Below are 21,408 nucleotides of genomic sequence, written 5' to 3' on the forward strand. Positions count from 1 at the left end.
GGTGACTGGGGTCACTTGTCGGAGGATGGTGTAGGGACCTTGCCACTGTCCCAGAAGTTTCTGGTCGGATGAGGGCATCATGAGGGGGACTAAGTCTTGAACAGCAAAGACGCGGCTGCGGGTGCCCTTGTCGTATTGCCTCTTTTGATTGTCCTGGGCGGTCCCTAGGTTTTGTCGGACAATGTCCCGGATCATGGACAGGTGAGTTTTCAGATTCTCCAGATATTCGGGAAGCGGACGAGTGCGGTCCGGTTCGTCTTCCCAGGCCTCCCGTGCCATGTCTAGTAGGGTACGAGGGGGACGCCCATACAGCAATTCGTAAGGGGAGTATCCGGTGCTACTCTGCGTTTTACAGCGGATGGCGAATAAGGCCAAAGGAAGCATATCTTCCCATTTTTTTGCTTCTAGGCCCAAAAGTTTCTTCAGCGTCTGCTTCAAAGTGGCGTTATAACGCTCTACCAACCCGTCCGTTTGCGGATGATAAGCAGACGTTCTGATCTGTTTAATCCCAAGCTCCGAACAGACACGTTTCATGAGAGCCGAAATAAAAGGAGTACCCTGGTCGGTCAGGATTTCCCGGGGAAACCCAACCCGAGAAAACAAGGAGATCAGGGCCTTTGCTATAGTCTGGGTAGTGGGCTGGCGTAGGGGTATGGCCTCCGGAAAGCGGGTGGCATAGTTAACTATGACCAACGCATAGCGACACCCGCTACGGGAGGGCAAGAGGGGCCCGATAATGTCCATCCCTATACGGCTGAAGGGGACGTCTATGAGAGGGAGGGGTTGTAAGGGAACACGGGGAGGTCTGTGACGGCTGTTTTTTTGGCATACTACACATTCACGGCAGTAGGTTTTGACTCTTTGATACACCCCTGGCCAATAGAATTTCTCCAAGACTGAGCCTTTCCGGTGTCTTGTTTGAAAGTGAAAGGGCTGTAGGGACAGAAACCAGCGTAGGACCCTGTCGTTCTGTCCTTTGTTTAGGGCCATCCACTCCAAGGGGGCGTGGTCTGTGTAGAGGTCGAAGTCTCTGCCCTCTAGGTAGTACCTCAGATTGTCCACGGCCCACTTAATGGCCAAGGCCTCCTTTTCAACTACAGCGTATTGTTTTTCTCTGGGAAACAGTTTGCGGCTCACGTAGAGTATGGGTCGTTCGTTGCCGAGGGTGTCTTTCTGTGATAGCACTGCCCCCAACCCATGATCGGAAGCATCCGTTTGCAGGATAAAAGGCAGGGAATAGTCAGGGGGTACCAAGACAGGACTGGAAGTCAAGGCGTCTTTCAAGTCCGTGAAGGCATGCCACGCTTCGGGAGAGGGGTTTCGTAGCTTCTCGTCTGAGCGGTTCGTTTTCTTCAGTAGGTCCGTAAGGGCTGCAGCTCTCTGGGAGAAATTGGGCACAAACCGCCGGTAATACCCGAGAAGCCCCAAAAAGGCTCGAAGGTCTTTTTTTGTTTGGGGAAAGGGAAGGGACCGGATGGCCACGGTTTTGCTTTCTTGGGGTCTTATCAGGCCATCCCCCAGAAGGTACCCCAGGTATTTGACTGTTTTCGCCGCTAAGGTGGTTTTGGCTGGATTGATGGCAAATCCGAAAGAGCCCAAGGAGGAGACGACGCTGAAAAGATGCCTCAAGTGCTGGGGCCAGCTGTCACTAAAGATAATGATGTCGTCTAAATAGGCGCCTGCGTACTGGGAATGAGGTCGCAGGACCTGGTTCATGGCGCGTTGAAAGGTGGCTGGGGCACCATGAAAAATCTGGGAAGTGCCTTGTGTGGGGTCTAATTCCACCTCGTAGGTGACTGGGGTCACTTGTCGGAGGATGGTGTAGGGACCTTGCCACTGTCCCAGAAGTTTCTGGTCGGATGAGGGCATCATGAGGAGGACTAAGTCTTGAACAGCAAAGACGCGGCTGCGGGTGCCCTTGTCGTATTGCCTCTTTTGATTGTCCTGGGCGGTCCCTAGGTTTTGTCGGACAATGTCCCGGATCATGGACAGGTGAGTTTTCAGATTCTCCAGATATTCGGGAAGCGGACGAGTGCGGTCCGGTTCGTCTTCCCAGGCCTCCCGTGCCATGTCTAGTAGGGTACGAGGGGGACGCCCATACAGCAATTCGTAAGGGGAGTATCCGGTGCTACTCTGCGTTTTACAGCGGATGGCGAATAAGGCCAAAGGAAGCATATCTTCCCATTTTTTTGCTTCTAGGCCCAAAAGTTTCTTCAGCGTCTGCTTCAAAGTGGCGTTATAACGCTCTACCAACCCGTCCGTTTGCGGATGATAAGCAGACGTTCTGATCTGTTTAATCCCAAGCTCCGAACAGACACGTTTCATGAGAGCCGAAATAAAAGGAGTACCCTGGTCGGTCAGGATTTCCCGGGGAAACCCAACCCGAGAAAACAAGGAGATCAGGGCCTTTGCTATAGTCTGGGTAGTGGGCTGGCGTAGGGGTATGGCCTCCGGAAAGCGGGTGGCATAGTCAACTATGACCAACGCATAGCGACACCCGCTACGGGAGGGCAAGAGGGGCCCGATAATGTCCATCCCTATACGGCTGAAGGGGACGTCTATGAGAGGGAGGGGTTGTAAGGGAACACGGGGAGGTCTGTGACGGCTGTTTTTTTGGCATACTACACATTCACGGCAGTAGGTTTTGACTCTTTGATACACCCCTGGCCAATAGAATTTCTCCAAGACTGCTTGGCTGGTCTTCTCGTCCCCGAAGTGTCCCCCTAGAAGATGACTGTGAGCCAGGAAGAGGACTTTATCTTGAAAGGGACCGGGGATAAGGAGCTGGGCGTTTTGTTGGACACCCCCTTTTCTGTACAGGAGGCCGTTTTTCTTATAGAAGTAAGGACCTACTTGCAAGGGGTCCTCGTGATCAAGGGCTCTTCCCCAGGCTTCCTGTAGGAGGGGGTCTTCCTGCTGGGCCGCCCTGAACTCCCGGTCGGTCTGCCAAGGGTGTTCTTCCACGATAGCGGGATAAGCGCCGACGTACTCCTTCTTCTCTCTTCTTTTCTGGCTTTTGGGTTTGTGGGGTTTGGATGTCGTCGCCGGATTGGGTTGTCCCGGATACGGGGCGTCTTTCCATCACTGAGCCAGGGAATCGGAGGTGTCTTGCAGGAGCGTAGGCAGTCCCGGATAATCACTCCCTAGAATGGCCTGTTCTGGAAGGGCGGGTACGAGACCAACAGTGAGACAGGAACCGGGGTCTTTGGAATGTTGTACTCGCACCTGAGTCGTGGGGTACTGTTTGGTGTCGCCATGGACACATTGAATGGCTACGAGGCCAGTAGGATTACTGACCGGGTGTGCAAGGTCTTGTGGTCTGACAACACTCTGACGGCAACCGGAGTCGGCAAGGGCCATGAGGTTTTGGCCGTCAATTGACACAGGACAGTGGAACGGTGGGGGAGAACACCCAGGAGGGGTGCACAGATAGTTCCTCACAAAGCCGACCTCCATCGGCTCCTCCTTCTGCGGGCACATTCGGGCAATGTGTCCGAACCCTCCACACGAATAACACTGGGGTCCAGGAGTAGGGGTTCGAAACACAACCGGGGGAGGAAAAAGGGGGGTTGGTTCAGGTCGTCGGGCAGGTGGTGGCCGGTTAGGGCGAGTGGTCATAGCCGCCGAGGGCCTGTGGGGGTGTTCCTCCTTCCCCCGTTGGAGCTCCTGAGCACGGCTATAGGCTGAAGCGATCTCTATGGCCGTCTCCAGGGTGAGTCGGGAGTGCAGTCTCACCCAGCGTTGTGTGGCCGGGTGTAAGGAGGTAAGGAATTGCTCCAGATATATTTTTTCCATGATGTTCTCTTTGGTGGACGTCTCAGGCCGAAGCCATCGGTTCGCAAGGTCCCGAATCCGGAATGAGAGGGCCCTTGGGTTCTCTTGAGGTTTCTCCCTGGCTTGGCGTAGTTTCACCCTATAGGTGTCGTCGTCGATGCCAAGGCGTTCTAATATACACCGCTTAATGTCTGTATATGGGGTGTTGCCCTGTATGTTGGCCTGTTGGTAGGCGGCTTGTAGGTCGCCTGTGAGGAGCGGCCCCAGGTATTGGCCCCAGCGGTCCACCGGCCAGTTGGCGGCTTGGGCTATTCTCTCAAAATTGGTGAAAAAGTAGTCCGGATCCTCCCCTGGGACGTACTTTTGAAGGACCACAGAGGGGAGAGAGGTCACCGGCCGTTGCTGCCCCAGGGCATCCGTTAGCTTTCCCATGGTTTGCTCGTGGGCCACCCCCTGGCCCTTCAGGACGTCGTGAAGCTGTCCTCTGTCGTCTTCTGCGGTCTTTAGGAACTGCTCCATCAGTTTACCAAACTGTTCCTGGGATTCTGCCATCTTCTTGACTACGGCCTCCATGCTTCCAGCGGATCCCACTTCTGACACCAGATGTGGGGGAGTGGGCGTAGCGGGCCGGAAAATCAGGCGAGGAGGCCGTAGGTAGTGGGCAATACTGGAAGTTTATTAACGTGAAACAACAAGGAATGTCACAGTCGAGAGGAAGGGAGGCTCCAGGCGATGTACTCTGGTCCGGCTCTTCTCTTCAGCTCGAGGTCTTTAGGCTCTCCAGGGATGGCTCCGATGACGGGGAGGATCCACGGAGGGCAGTAAGAGAGGAAACAAAAGTACAAGGGACCGTTAGTCCTATCCAGAACTCAACGCAGTGGATACCGCTCACCGTCACCCGGATAGTGCGAGGGGGGGCGGAAACAGGCTGTGAGGGAAGGAGGGTACCGGGAAAGGGAATACAGGGTAGGAAAATAGAGAGGGTGCCCAGGCGGGACGTGAAAGGGACGGTCGGGGCTGCTGTGAGGTGCTATACAGATTTTATACAGTGCAGGGGAGGTGAGACTATGGAGAAAGGGGGTATTTACAGGGACAATACAGGGACTCCTAATGAGTAGGGAATAAGGAGGTCAAAAGGCACTCACGCGGTCCGCCGTAACTCTCCGGTGAGTTACGGCCGCTCTCCAGCCACCTCCGTTGGACTCCACCACTCCTCAGTCCACACGTCTTCTTCGCACGTCTGCTCTCCTTCTCCGTCTCCGTTTCCAGCCAGAGGGTCCTGCCACGAAACTCCGACGGCGGGTTCTACTCGCTCCTCGTTTTTATCCTGTGCTGGCGCTGCCTCTGGGGCGGGACTTCCGGGGTCAGCGCGATATGGTTCCTCCGGACCTGGTGCTCTGGTTGGTCCCTGCGGGAGAGAGAAGGGCGGGGTTTCGTTGGTCATGGCTGGTGTTCCGAGTCCGGTCTCGGCTATGGCGTTTTGGCTCTAGAGTTGCAGTCCCGGAGGTAATGGACGAGGTATGTGCGGGGGAGGGTGGCCCCCGATGTGGGGTCTTCGGGACGCCGTCTCACAATAGCATAACAAAACAAAGCATAGGATAGCAAAAAACATAGCATAGCATATCAAAACAAAGCATAGAATAGCAAAACAAAACATTGAATAGCATAACAAAACATAGCATAACATAACAAAACATAGCGTAGCATAACAAAACACAACAAAACATAGCATAGCTTAACAAAACACAACAAAACATAGCATAGCTTAACAAAACACAACAAAACATAGCATAACAAAACAAAACATATCATAGCCTAGCAAAACATAGCATACCAAACACAACAAAACATAGCATAGCATAACAAAACTTAGCATAGCAAAACAAAGCATAGCACACACAACCACACACACACAACCACGCACACACAACCACAACCACACACACACCCACAACCACACACAACCACACACACATCTATCTATCTATCTATCTATCTATCTATCTATCTATCTATCTATCTATCTATCTATCTATCTATCTATCTATCTATCTATCTATCTATCTATCGCCCTCACTCTATCTATCTATCTATCTATCTATCTATCTATCTATCTATCTATCTATCTATCTATCTATCTATCTATCTATCTATCTATCTATCTATCTCCCTCACTCTATCTGTCTATCGATCTATCACCCTCACTCTATCTGTCTATCGATCTATCACCCTCACTCTATCTGTCTATCGATCTATCGCCCTCACTCTATCTGTCTATCTATCTATCGCCCTCACTCTATCTGTCTATCTATCGCCCTCACTCTATCTATCTATCGGCCTCACTCAATCTATCTAATCGCCCTCACTCTATCTATCTATCTATCTATCTATCTATCTATCTATCTATCTATCTATCTACCTATCTATCTATCTATCTATCGCCTTCACTCTATCTATCGCCCTCACTCTATCTATCGCCCTAACTCTATCTATCTATCTATCTATCGCCCTCACTCTATCTATCTAATCGCCCTCACTCTATCTATCTATCTATCTATCTATCTATCTATCTATCTATCTATCTATCTATCTATCTATCTATCTATCTATCTATCTATCTATCTATCTATCTATCTATCTATCTATCTATCTATCTATCTATCTATCCATCTATCTATCTATCTATCTATCTATCTATCTATCTAGCAATCAATCTATCAATCTATCGGCCTCACTCTATCTATCGCCCTCACTCTATCTATCTATCGCCCTCACTCTATCTATCTATCTATCTATCTATCTATCTATCTATCTATCTATCTATCTATCTATCTATCTATCTATCTATCGATCTAACACCTTCACTCTATCTATCGCCCTCACTCTATCTATCGCCCTCACTCTATCTATCTATCTATCGCCCTCACTCTATCTAACTATCTATCTATCTATCTATCTATCTATCTATCGGCCGCACTCTATCTATCAATCTATCTATCTTTTGCCCTCACTCTATCTATCGCCCTCACTCTATCTATCTTTCTGTCGCCCTCACTCTATCTTGCTATCGCCCTCACTCTATCTATCTATCTATCTATCTATCTATCTATCTATTGCCCTCACTATCTATCTATCACCCTCACTCTATCTATCTATCTATCTATATATCTATCTATCGCCCTCACTCTATCGCCCTCACTCTCTCTATCGCCCTCACTCTATCTATCTGTCTGTCGCCCTCACTCTATCTCCCTCACTCTATCTATCTATCTATTGCCCTCACGCTATCTATCTATCGCCCTCACTCTATCTACCTATTGGCCTCACTCTATCTATCTATCGCCCTCACTCTATCTGTCTATCTATCGCCCTCACTCTATCTATCTATCTATCGGCCTCACTCTATCTATCCATCTAATCGCCCTCACTCTATCTATCTATCTATCTATCTATCTATCTATCTATCTATCTATCTATCTATCTATCGCCTTCACTCTATCTATCGCCCTCACTCTATCTATCGCCCTAACTCTATCTATCTATCTATCACCCTCACTCTATCTATCTAATCGCCCTCACTCTATCTATCTATCTATCTATCTATCGCCCTCACTCTATCTATTGCCCTAACTCTATCTATCTATCTATCACCCTCACTCTATCTATCTAATCGCCCTCACTCTATCTATCTATCTATCTATCTATTTATCTATCTATCGCCCTCACTCTATCTTGCTATCACCCTCACTCTATCTCTATCTATCTATTTATCTATCTATTGCCCTCACTATCTATCTATCACCCTCACTCTATCTATCTATCTATCTATCTATCTATCGCCCTCACTCTATCGCCCTCACTCTCTCTATCGCCCTCACTCTATCTATCTGTCTGTCGCCCTCACTCTATCTCCCTCACTCTATCTATCTATCTATTGCCCTCACGCTATCTATCTATCGCCCTCACTCTGTCTACCTATTGGCCTCACTCTATCTATCTATCGCCCTCACTCTATCTGTCTATCTATCGCCCTCACTCTATCTATCTATCTATCAGCCTCACTCTATCTATCCATCTAATCGCCCTCACTCTATCTATCTATCTATCTATCTATCTATCTATCTATCTATCTATCTATCTATCTATCTATCTATCTATCTATCTATCTATCGCCTTCACTCTATCTATCACCCTCACTCTATCTATCGCCCTAACTCTATCTATCTATCTATCACCCTCACTCTATCTATCTAATCGCCCTCACTCTATCTATCTATCTATCTATCTATCTATCTATCTATCTATCTATCTATCTATCTATCTATCTATCTATCTATCTATCTATCTATCAATCAATCTATCAATCTATCGGCCTCACTCTATCTATCGCCCTCACTCTATCTATCTATCGCCCTCACTCTATCTATCTATCTATCTATCTATCTATCTATCTATCTATCTATCTATCTATCGATCTAACACCTTCACTCTATCTATCGCCCTCACTCTATCTATCTATCTATCGCCCTCACTCTATCTAACTATCTATCTATCTATCTATCTATCTATCTATCTATCTATCTATCTATCTATCGGCCGCACTCTATCTATCAATCTATCTATCGGCCGCACTCTATCTATCAATCTATCTATCTTTTGCCCTCACTCTATCTATCGCCCTCACTCTATCTATCTATCTATCGCCCTCACTCTATCTTGCTATCGCCCTCACTCTATCTATCTATCTATCTATCTATTGCCCTCACTATCTATCTATCACCCTCACTCTATCTATCTATCTACCTATCTATCTATCCATCTATCTATCTATCTATCTATCTATCTATCTATCTATCTATCTATCTATCGCCCTCACTCTATCACCCTCACTCTCTCTATCGCCCTCACTCTATCTATCTGTCTGTCGCCCTCACTCTATCTCCCTCACTCTATCTATCTATCTATTGCCCTCACGCTATCTATCTATCGCCCTCACTCTATCTGTCTATCTATCGCCCTCACTCTATCTATCTATCTATCGGCCTCACTCTATCTATCCATCTAATCGCCCTCACTCTATCTATCTATCTATCTATCTATCTATCTATCTATCTATCTATCTATCTATCTATCTATCTATCTATCTATCTATCTATCTATCTATCTATCTATCTATCTATCTATCTATCTATCTATCTATCTATCTATCTATCTATCTATCTATCTATCGCCCTCACTCTATCTATCGCCCTAACTCTATCTATCTATCTATCTATCTATCACCCTCACTCTATCTATCTAATCGCCCTCACTCTATCTATCTATCTATCTATCTATCTATCTATCTATCTATCTATCTATCTATCTATCTATCTATCTATCTATCTATCTATCTATCGCCCTCACTCTATCTATCGCCCTAACTCTATCTATCTATCTATCTATCTATCACCCTCACTCTATCTATCTAATCGCCCTCACTCTATCTATCTAGCTATCTATTTATCTATCTATCGCCCTCACTCTATCTATCTATCTATCTATCTATCTATCTATCTATCTATCTATCTATCTATCTATCTATCTATCTATCTATCTATCTATTGCCCTCACTATCTATCTATCACCCTCACTCTATCTATCTATCTATCTATCTATCTATCTATCGCCCTCACTCTATCGCCCTCACTCTCTCGATTGCCCTCACCCTATTTAAATTTAAATTTAAAGGAGTTTGTAGAGCGCCTGGTGACGCCATCCCGGCGTGTCCCCGCGCTGTGGAGAGAGCAGCAGAAAAAAGGAGTGACAGACCTAAAGGGTAAACAGATGCGTTTTTAAAAGTTTCCTAAAAATTGTTTCAGACTTGGCTAACCTAATGTCGATTGGGAGGGAGTTCCATTGGTTGGCTGCCAACACATGGAAGGAGCGACCTCCCATTCTGGCCTTCTTTATACGAGGGACTTTAAGAAGACCCATGCCCATAGAGCGAAGAGCTCTGTTGGGCTTGTAAGGGATGGCTAGATCCTTCAGATACTCAGGGGCTTTCATCGAGGTTATCCTATAGCAAACTAGAAGTGCTTTAAATAGGATCCTCTTTTTTATAGGGAGCCAGTGAAGAGCAGCCAGAGTGGGTTTGGATGCCGTTCTTTTGGGGAGTCTGAGGACTAGCCGTGCTGCCGTGTTTTGAAGCACCTGGAGCCTTCTTATGTTCTTTTCAGTTGTCCCCAGTAGCAGCACGTTAGCGTAATCAATACGGGAGGTGACTAATGCTTGGGTCATGGTGCGTCTGGCCTCTAAAGGCAGAAGGTCCAGAGTACGATTTAAGGTCTTCATTACCCCAAAGCATTTCCCTACTACTTTATTAATGTGGCTCTCAAAAGAGAGTTTGGGATCAACCCAGACCCCCAGGTTCTTAGCCTCCTTGCAAGGGATAGGTAGTGGGCCCAGACAAGTAGGCCACCATTCCTGAGTCCAGCTAGCATCATTGCCCCCTATCACTAAAACCTCAGTTTTAGAGCCATTGAGCTTCAGGCAGTGTTGGTTCATCCAGCCAGCAAGCTCCTGCATGCAGGTTTTAAAGTTGGCAGCTGCTAAAGTGGGTGCCTGTGATAGGGAGATGAGCAGTTGAGTATCGTCGGCATAAGATACTAATTTTATGCCGTACGATTGGACCACATCTGCCAACGGGGCCATATAGAGGTTGAACAGGGTGGGGCTCAGGGCAGAGCCCTGAGGCACCCCCTGTTCTAAGGCTATGCTGTTGGAGAGAAACATACCTCTCTGAACCTGAAAACTGCGGTCAGTGAGGAAAGCTTTTAGCCAACCCAATGCCGCCTTGGTGACCCCTGCTCTGCTCAGACACTGTAGCAAAATGGAATGTGCCACAGTGTCAAACGCAGCGCTGAGGTCCAGCATAATAAGTGCCATTGTGTGACCTTCATCTGCTCCGATCCGCAGAGTTTCGGTCGCTCTCAGGAGGGCAGTCTCAGTAGAATAATTCTTCCGGAAACCAGATTGGGAGCTGTGCAGTGCTTTATTAGATTCTAAGTAATCCATGAGTTGGGTGTTGGCTAATTTTTCAGTCACTTTCGCAAGGTAAGGCAGGAGAGAAATAGGTTGTAAATTTTCCAGTATGTCCTGGCTTACATTGGGTTTCTTTTTTTATTGGCAAAACTATTGCTTTCTTCCAATCTCCCGGAAGGGAGGCCGAAGAAAAGGATAGTTGAACTATGTGTCTAAAATAGGGTTCCAGTACTTCTAAACTGGCAGTAAGTACTTTCGGGGGGGCCGGGTCACGAGGGCAGCCTGATTTGACACTTTTACAGACGTTTACCAGTATTTCAGAGGGAGGAACCAAGAAACCGTGCAAACATGACTCAGTAGGACTGGCCTCTATGCTTTCCTTGAAATCATGGCCAGAGGTCAGGTTGCCAGAGAAGTTGGCATAGATGTCAGTGATTTTCCCCGAGAAGTACTTTGCAATTTTATTGCAAGTTTCCACCGAGTCATTGCAGGACATATTATCATTTGAGAGTACAGAGATCTCCTTAAAGATTTTGAAGAGCTCCTTAGAAGAGTTTTCTGCCTCACCAATACGATTTTTATAGTGCGCGGCTTTGGAGGTACGTATTTTTTTATTATACTCCCTTTGCATTTTTTTATATTGTGCTTTAATAATAGGGCAGAAGTTAACACGCCATTCACGCTCTAATTTTTTACGAGCAGATTTAAGCGTCTGAAGTTCAGGAGTATACCACTGAGTGGTTTTTCTCGCGTTTTTGGAGTTTTTCTCACTACGAATAGGAGCAGTTTTGTCAAGGGCTCCTAGGATACGGTTCTGCAGGTGACTGTAGACAGTTTCACAGTCAGTACCTCCTAAAGGACCTCCTATTACGAGTAGTTCGTTGAAAGTAACCTGAGAAAAAAGTTTCCATTTCCGCCGCTGGTACCGGTGCTCAGAGTCCTTTTTAGAATCAGCCTCAGATATCTGAATGAAAAAAGGAATGATGGAATGATCGGACCAGGGGACCGGAATAGGGGAAGAGGAATGTACTCCAGAGTGGTTTCCAAAGATAGGGTCTAAGAGGTGACCAAGTCTGTGAGTGGGGTCATGATTGATGAGGTCGAGCTGTAGGGAGTGGAGTTCTGACCTGATGTCCCTCGCTTCCATATCAAGGGGATCATCGAAGTGAACATTCATATCACCAAGCACCAGGAATCTGTTTTTCCTAATCGCTTGGTGTGCAGTGGCTTCTATCAGGCTAGCAATAAAATCGTACATCCTGCCTGGGGGTCTATACACGAGAATGCCTGAGAGGGAGGTTTGGGGTCCTGTGATGATGGTGAAAGCGCCTGCTTCACAGTGATCGATAGTCAGGGGCAATAGGGAGCATTGTATAGGGGTTCTAGTAGCAATTGCAATACCTCCTCCCCTGCCTTCCTTCCTATCCAGTCTAGCAAGGGAGTAGCCAGGCGGCATAAGCCTCTATGATGTCAGGGTCTGAGAATTCTCCCAGCCAAGTCTCGGTGAAAAACATAATATCAAAGTTCTCATCCTCAAGTAGGTGGTAGATTTGAGTACTATGTTTACTGAGAGAGCGGCAGTTTATCAGTCCCGCCTTGGTCTGCCTATTAGCGGGAGCCTTCATAGGTGGAATAACGGGCTTGAACGAGCACAGGGGACAGCCATGTAGTGATAGCGCCTCCATGGAGTGTTTGCAGTGTAGGGAGACCTCGGGACATAGAGCTAGCAACTCCTGTCTATCATACCGTAGCATGGGGGATGACATGAGACCAGAGTCCTTGGACCCGCGCCCCGTCCTGTCGCGGACGGGCGCAGACGGGCTGGACTTTGGCTCGACTTCGGCGCGCTTTCGGCGCGCCCGCTGCACGCGTCCGCTGCGCGGTCGCGGTCCTACGCACATTTTATGGGAGGGGTAGGGGCGACTAGAGCGCTGAGTTTGCAGCCCTGAGCCCGGAAGTGTTGGGCTCCTCCTCCACCCTCCGCAACAAACGCCCAAGATGGACGCGGCGGACCGGGGCGGGAGTTACACAGTGAAGTACCCAAGCAAAGTAATTTCAGCCTACAGGTGAGGCGCAGTTTTAAAAATAACACAGCAATACACTGACAAGTAAAATTAGCAGTAGTCGCCAAGTTTTTAAAACGCTATTGGATCAGCGCTCACAGTGCATGCTATGAACACAAGCGTTAGCGGATAGAATCTGTCTGTCGCCCTCACTCTATCTCCCTCACTCTATCTATCTATTGCCCTCACACTATCTATCTATCGCCCTCACTCTGTCTACCTATTGGCCTCACTCTATCTATCTATCGCCCTCACTCTATCTGTCTATCTATCGCCCTCACTCTATCTATCTATCTATCGGCCTCACTCTATCTATCCATCTAATCGCCCTCACTCTATCTATCTATCTATCTATCTATCTATCTATCTATCTATCTATCTATCTATCTATCTATCTATCTATCTATCGCCTTCACTCTATCTATCGCCCTCACTCTATCTATCGCCCTAACTCTATCTATCTATCTGTCACCCTCACTCTGTCTATCTAATCGCCCTCACTCTATCTATCTATCTATCTATCTATCTATCTATCTATCTATCTATCTATCTATCTATCTATCTATCTATCTATCTATCTATTTATCTATCTATCTCCCTCACTCTATCTATCTATCTATCTATCTATCTATCTATCGCCCTCACTCTATCTATCACCCTCACTCTATCTATCGCCCTCACTCTATCGCCCTCACTCTATCTATCACCCCCACTCTATCTATTGCCCTCACTCTATCGCCCTCACTCTATCTATCTATCTGTCGCCCTCACTCTATCTATCTCTTGCCCTCATGCTATCTATCTATCGCCCTCACTCTATCTACCTATCGCCATCACTCTATCTATCTATCTGTCTATCTATCTATCTATCTATCTCGCTCACTCAATCTCTCTATCGCCCTCACTCTATCTATCGCTCTCCCTCTATCTATCTATCACCCTCACTCTATCTATCTATCCTACTCACTCTATCTATCGCATCACCACAGCATCACTCAGCACCACCACAGCATCACTAAGGGGCACACCAACATCACTATGCGCTACCACAGGATCATTGAATGCCACAGCATCACTATTCGCCACCACAACATCACTCAGTGCCACCACAGCATCAATCTGTGCAACCATTCAACAACAACTGGGTCAAATATGTTCTCTCAATGTTTCAAGCTTTATTACAAATGTCACAAAAAGAGGTTAGTATTTCACTTCTGTTCTTGGATTTTCGTCACAATAAAATACACTGAACATATTCTTCACAAAAGTTATTTACAAAAGTTTAAGCTATTGCCATTATAAATTACAATAACTTTTATTTAAGTATTCATTATTAAAAAAATTAAAAGCCATTGTTATTTGTAATATCAATACATCTAAGTCACGTGAATACAACACATATTGCATTACAAATGCTATAGGTGTCACAAGTTATAACTATTGGCATTGTAAATGACAAAGCTATTATTTTTGCTATTTTCAAAACCAACACATAAATAAAAAATATGTCATTTACAATACCAATAGCTAAAAATGTCCTAATGCGAGACCTTATGCATTGCAAATGCTTGTTTTCCTCCTGTAATGTTCCGTTTGCTACCTCTTGTATTTTGTTTGCTCACAATTGTCCATTTTACCTCATGTAGCTAAACGTTTGCCTTTGTAATTTGTTCACTTGTAATTTTCTCCTCATGTATCCTTAACGTTCCTATTGTGAAGCGCTCTGACACCTTCGGGTAAAGTCCGCGCTATATAAAAACGCATAAATAAATAAATAAATAAAAGGCCTTCAGGATCGATGGTAACGAAGAGGTTAACCATGTCTGAGCCTTTTAACACATCAGTTCCCTACAGTTTCGGTATTAAGTTTGATCCCATTCTAAGATGGCTGCTATTCACGTGACCAGAAGTATTCTGACATATCCGCCTTTTGCCGCTCTGCGGCTGTTCCGAGCTCCCTGCTGGGGAACGTTGGACTCTATACCTTTCAGCCAAGCGGATGTCCCGCCCCAAGAGATCTCAGCGATTGGCGTAATGGCCTGACGTCCGACCCCTCTCTGTCTCTGTGATTGGTGGAACTTTCACTACTGTCACTGCACTGTCCAGAGCGATGGGGGTCTGATAAGCAGCAGAAGAGAGGGGTCGGTCAGCGGGAAAGGAGGAGAAGGGGCCGTCCTCGGCCAGCAGAGAGGGAAGGAAGACCCCGGGCGCCCACACTAACGGGTAAGCACTGCGACGGTTTAAGCCCCCAATCAGTACATACATTGTATGCATGTTATAGAAGGCCTCCGCTGTTATTCCTCTAGCCCTTGGTCACGGCGTCTGTTTCTCTGCCAGTACGGGGCTAGACACTTAATCTACGAGGTCTTTTGGTATACACCTTCCCATCTTTAGGTTGTTTGCTTTCCCTTCTTCTGGATGGTTATGCCCCTCCATTTTAGCCTATTGCTCTGTTGCCTATTATAGAGTAAAGCAACCTGGACATGCTCTGATGTCACCAGTGTAGATGAGAATGGTGTAGGGGTGTTGGCCTCTATTCAGCATCACAGCACCAACAGTCATGACAAACGAAACCCTCCTCAGATATTTAGGAAACAGAATGAGGCACACAGTGTCTGATAAACATAAGCCCAAATTCCGCCTGCAAAATCATTTTCTGTGACTCTCTGCAGAAATATGTTACTTGATTTATCTATCGAGCCTGTGCCTCGCAGTGTTATTATCAACTAGCCACATTTTGACTTGAATCTAATGAAAGTTATGGTTGGTGTTCCTGCACATACCTTTGGAAGTGGGAATCGGTTGGGGAGCTGTAGCTTGGGGATGTTATCTCTGGGCCGGATTAAGGTATAATTGAGAAGATATCCCAGTGATGTCATTGGGGTTATCTCTTTTTGTTAAACCTATTTAATATTCAGGGGGTTGCTTCGTCCGAATGGGTGTAATTTGCTGTCGTTGTTTAACGGCTCTTTTACTGCCGTCACCAGTAGTCCCTTAACTTGTACATTTTGAGGCGCAAGGTGCCAGGCCTCATTACCATTATAGTATTATTCAGCGCACCTATAATTGATCTAAATTCCAGTGGCATTTTGGCTTTAGTAACCCCAGTTATTTGCCCCTTGTCATTTTTCTTCCTAGTCATTTACCTTAAATTCAGTAGTGACGCTTGGGTTCAGAAAATCAAATAAGTCGATGCGTCCACCCTCTTAGTTATGGCTGTAGAATATAGAACGGCATCTCACCCAACATAAAAGGTGCCCGTGCACCTGTGGCAAAATCCAGCCACTTACTGTATTTTTGTCTAAACTCCATCAACATACCTAACTCTGCCTTTGGAAATCCTTGGTGAAGTACTTAATCGAAGAGACAAATATTTAGTTCTCTTTATTCAACACCTCGCGTTTAGAAGTGGTTTAGGACTTCAAACAGTGCCAGTCCAGGAGTTTCTCTATTTGCTGCTCAGACTATGACAATTCCAGAATGCAGGGAGGCACTTGCTTTGCACCCTTAACTGGCATGGTTATGTCATTCCAGCTTGATAAACGTCTTATAATTGGCTCCCTGTGAAATAGCACGTCCAATGTAATTTGCTCTGTTTAGTACACAATACTTTTTTGTGGGAATCTTCATTCAGCAACGCTTCAGAAGATGCCAACTGCCCCAAATTCTGTGCTTTAACAAATCCGCTTCGGCTTCAGACCTCTCTACATTTACAGTTTACATGGGGTGGTCATATATTGTCTATTAATGCCCTCTGTATTTACACAGTCTACACTGGGTGGTCATGCATTGTCTATTAGTGCCCTCTGTATTTACACAGTCTACACTGGTTGGTCATGCATTGTCTATTAGTGCCCTCTATATTTACACAGTCTACATTGGGTGGTCATGCATTGTCTATTAGTGCCCTCTGTATTTACACAGGCTACACGGGGTGGTCATGCATTGTCTATTAGTGCCCTCTGTATTTACACAGTCTACACTGGGTGGTCATGCATTGTCTATTAGTGCCCTCTGTATTTACACAGTCTATACGGGGTGGTCATGCATTGTCTATTAGTGCCCTCTGTATTTACACCGTCTACACGGTGTGGTTATGCATTGTCTTATTAGTGTGGTAAAACTGTGGAATGGACTTCCTCTGCCCCTGAAAGAAGTAGAAGAGCCCAAACATTTCAGACGCTAACTTTAAAAACCTCTATTTCAGCACTCTTAATTGGAGCTCTACTGATCACTGTCACTTTATCTCTACTCTTTGCATATGTACCTTAGAGCCGAGAGACTACTCTACGGCAGAACAGGTATTTGCAGAAACTAATGTCATAGCTTCTTTTTTCCCTTCCATGTAATCGAATGAGTACGAAACAGTGACTGTGTATACTGTCTGTATAGTAAGAGCCAATATTATAATTCTAAGTTGTTTCATTGCGAAAACCAATTATTTTTCCATCCATGTGTACTTGGGAGTTCTAGTAGATATCCACGTTTTGAAAAGCTTTGGTACACTTTGCAGTTGTCAACACCATAATATTAAATGTGCACAATGTCTCTGTCTGTCTTAAAACCAAATAGATAGTGTTGTACTAGTTATGATCTCAGACACCACAATTTTAGTTTAGAGTTAGACCGATATTTGCAATGTCTTGCAGTGGCTACGAAGTCTGCCCCCAACGATACCGCTTCGGTCACATCATTTCCACTTCGGATTGAATTGCACACTACATGTTCATGGATTACCTAGTGCTATGACGAAGTCCACAGGCTCTAAAATAATCACTTCTTAATAATTCCTCTGGACTAGCTGATTGAAATGCATTCAGGCAACAGGCAATGCCCAAACAACACACTTCAGCAGACAACGTCTTGAGTATCTTTAACCTTAGATTCGTAGTACCTGAGACTACTCATTCCCAGGCAACGGTTTCATAAGGGTACCACATTGATGTAGAAAGATATGCTTTTGATGTGAATAATTCAGTACTTTAATGTGAGGTTAATATTAGGGTAAATACAGCATGGATAGGCTTCATGTTTGCTCTGTTCTCTAATGTGATGACCGGCAATTAAAATAATGAACCCTATCCTCAAGGAGGTCATCGGGGGTTGTTTTTTATCCACTGGCTGTGTTTTGATTTTTCTCTCGGTGTCTCGATATGCTTCGCTTTCAGGCAGGAGTTGCTTTCTAAACAAGCAATCAATCATTTATTTCATGCCCTAGTTGCTGGCGATCAACTTTAGAGGCCGCTGGCACTGTCGTGCAGGCAGGATAGTTATTCTTGGTTTTTAGTGCGATGAGTTTGTTTAAACTCCCCGGTGTACATTTGTTTTGTTGTTTAAGGAGCAACTTCTGTAATACTGGGGTGTATTTGTTTGGTATAGAATATTTACACTCACTTGTGTTGGGCATCAGGAGAAACCTTTGATATTGTATTGTAGTTGTATAGTGCTTCATGAGGCCCGAAAGTGCTTTGGAGATAGTCAAGAGACTGCCTTTTTTTTTTTATGGGTGTGTTGGAGTTTTGGTTTTTAAGATCATTTCTGTGTTATCTTGGCTTGCTGTAGATGTGCTTTAGTTTATTATTTTCTTTCAAGTCAGTAAAATACTTTAATTAAACAATCCAGTCCATTAACGTTCCAAGTACAGGAAACAAAACGTTGCACAGAGATAAATATGTAAAAATTGACTTGTGCAAATAAGCAGCATCTCGTAATGTGTGAATTGTCTGCATCCGTATTTAGGGCCAGATATAGGTAGCCAAATACCGGTCGGTAACGGCCGATTTCGGCCGTTACCGACCGGTATTTGGCTTTTGAGATGTAGGTGGGTCGGAATTTACCGATTCGGTAAATTTACCACTTCGGTATTTTTCCGAATCGGTAAATATACCGATTCTGTAAATCCATATGTAGGTGGCACAGTTTGCAGTGCCACAGGCCCTTAGGATTTCTTATTTTACCACCCAATCCTATTGGGTGGTAAAATACCGATTTCCAGTGTATATGCACATCTGTGCATGTACCCCTATGCCATGTGACACACAGACATGCCCTTAGGGCATGTATGTGTGCCACATGGCACACAAGCCTGCATTTGGGGTGCTACAGGGTGTCAAAGTGACACCCCGTTCCCCCTGCCAGGATTCGGTATTTACCGATTCTGTAAATACCGAATCTGTATTTCCCATTGATTCCTATGGGCTTTAAGGCCCATAGGAATCAATAGGAAATACAGATTCGGTATTTACAGAATCGGTAAATACCGACTCTTACAGAATCTGTAATTTTTTACCTACATCTGCCTCCTTCCAATTTACCGACTCTTAAATACCGATTCGGTATGAGTCGGTATTTAAGAGTCGGTAAATCGAAAATACCTACATCTGGCCCTTAGTGTTGTTCTGGCCGAGCCAAGGAGCTCTTGTTGTGTTGAAACTGCCTTGTCGCCACATACGAAAGTGAGAACGAATGGGAGAGGCTCACAGATTGTGTATATTTACCTCTACGTCATGAAATCTGCGCCTGATGGATCATTTGTTAGGGAACAGCAGGTTCTTAATAGCTTTCTAAAATACAAGATGCATGTTGGGTGTCCCAATTAATGTCAGGAGAGTGTTCTCAAACTTTGATGTCTGTACATAGCAACTTCGGTCATATAGAAATGCTTCAGTTATTTATTTATTTTTATCTGACAGACCTCAGCTAGGATTATACTTGGGGGAAGGATGATGCCATCGGAACCTTTTTGTTTGGCTGCGCAGGCTCGGTTGGATTCCAAATGGCTGAAGACAGATTTGCAGGTAAGATGACAATTACCTTTCTGAGAATCTAATGATGGTTTAGAACATAAGTTTGTGTGCAGAGTTTTCGAGCGTTGCCTTGTTTTTGCATATTAGTACAAGGTTTGTCTCCTGGCATAACACTTTCAGCTGGGGACAGATGCCTTTATTCGCGAGAATGATCACGTGTCATTAGTTCCTCACAAAAGGGTGAAAAGCAGTACGAAGGCGACTGGGTTTAGCGCCCTTTTAGCCATTGTCTTCCATGTGTTTTTTCATGGTTTGCCATTGCCTGCATGAGCTGCTCATCTTGCCCATGATATTTTGTGGCTATGTTACTGTTAGATTTTGGTGATGCAGTTTAAAGTAGTCAAGTCAAAACTTCTTTATTTCGGCAATTTGCCATAAACCCATATAAAACATCACAAATTCTAAGACCTAAATAAACGTATTTAAAAAAAAATAACAATCTAAGATTTTCCCTCATAAATAATTCTAAATGGTAATAAGAACAAGATTATTGTTAAAAACGTCCATTAGAGAGTTATAAACTCATAAAGGTTTCTAATCTAGATCCCACTCCTAATAAAGTTTAAAACTGCCTGGCATATGCCTATCGTTGTTATTTTTTGTAAAAATTCTATTGCTAACCGATGTTGCTTAATCTCTGCCTTACACCGCAAGGATGCCAAAAAAGGGCTACTTGGCCCTGAGGATAGTGGGCAGAATAAAAAAAAGTTACATGCTCTGCTTTGTACCATTGTTACAATGACATGAGGGTAATTTGCGCTACCATACACATAGTTTTGGAAAAGTAACTTTAAAATGAATTACATTTAATCTAAACTAAGATAAATAAAGTAGATCATTTGCATTCTCTGTCCATCCTAAATACGTTTAAGCAATTTTAACCTTTGAAAGTTGCAGATGCTGCTCAACTGTTCTCATATTCAATACACCCTGTAATCTCTCCTAAAGGCAGAATTCCGCATGGTGACATTTCACAATGATTTTGGCACAGGCCCTAATATGATTGGGCGATGCAAACATTTCTATTAGGCCCAATTTGTGAAAACATTATTTTACATACACCAGCCACGGTATCCTGTTCACATTATCTAGGGATAGACAGTCTGGCATAAACGCTCTCACTAAATCTACCTGTGCATTTTGCCAGCACTTGATCCATAAGAGTTGTGGTGCAATTTTTATCTGATCTCCTATAAAAGGTAGGCCTAACTTCTCGTGGCATATAAAATGTGCAGTATTTTTTGGGGACTGCAAGCAATCTATGCGCAAAACTGTTTTCTTTGTGTTGGAGCGTGTCCGCTTTTTGGTACCCCGGTACCCCTGCTCAATATAGGGTGGCAGAGATGCATTTCGATTTATACAAGGCTGTTATCTGTGCCAAGGGTTTAAGTTTTAAAATACTTGCAGAGTGGAAAATGGCGTCCATGTTCTTTCCCATTTGTTGTAGTTTCATATGGAGGTGTGATTTCCATCTTGGGGATGAGCTAAAAACGATTCCTAGACAGCTAAAATCACCTGTCCTTTTCAGCAGTAATCCCCCACCCCATTTTGAAGTGTTAAGATTTCATGCGCAATGGACCACATGTCATGGCTTAAGATTTTGAGTCACTTCTAGATCCAAACCCTCCATATACACCGTATAATAGTCAAACAGCTTCTGGAGTGCATTTGGCGTGTGGGCGAACAGTACTATATCGTCCGCGTATAATAGTATGGGCACTGATTGATCTCCCACGTTTGGA

General features: G+C 45.1%; 1 protein-coding gene across 1 annotated transcript in view; it reads left to right on the top strand.

Annotated features, from left to right (window-relative positions):
• The first annotated feature begins 14,834 nt into the window (after positions 1-14,834).
• The window catches only part of HERC2 (HECT and RLD domain containing E3 ubiquitin protein ligase 2), a 1,611,099-nt gene continuing 1,604,525 nt past the window's right edge, over positions 14,835-21,408 (top strand). The window contains 2 exon segments of the mRNA XM_078658234.1: positions 14,835-15,083; positions 19,553-19,657. Of these exon segments, the coding sequence (XP_078514360.1) occupies positions 19,583-19,657 (75 nt within the window). The 5' untranslated portion in view covers positions 14,835-15,083; positions 19,553-19,582.

This window comes from Lissotriton helveticus, chromosome 8, assembly GCF_964261635.1.
Source record: "Lissotriton helveticus chromosome 8, aLisHel1.1, whole genome shotgun sequence".
Lineage (NCBI taxonomy): Eukaryota > Metazoa > Chordata > Amphibia > Caudata > Salamandridae > Lissotriton > Lissotriton helveticus.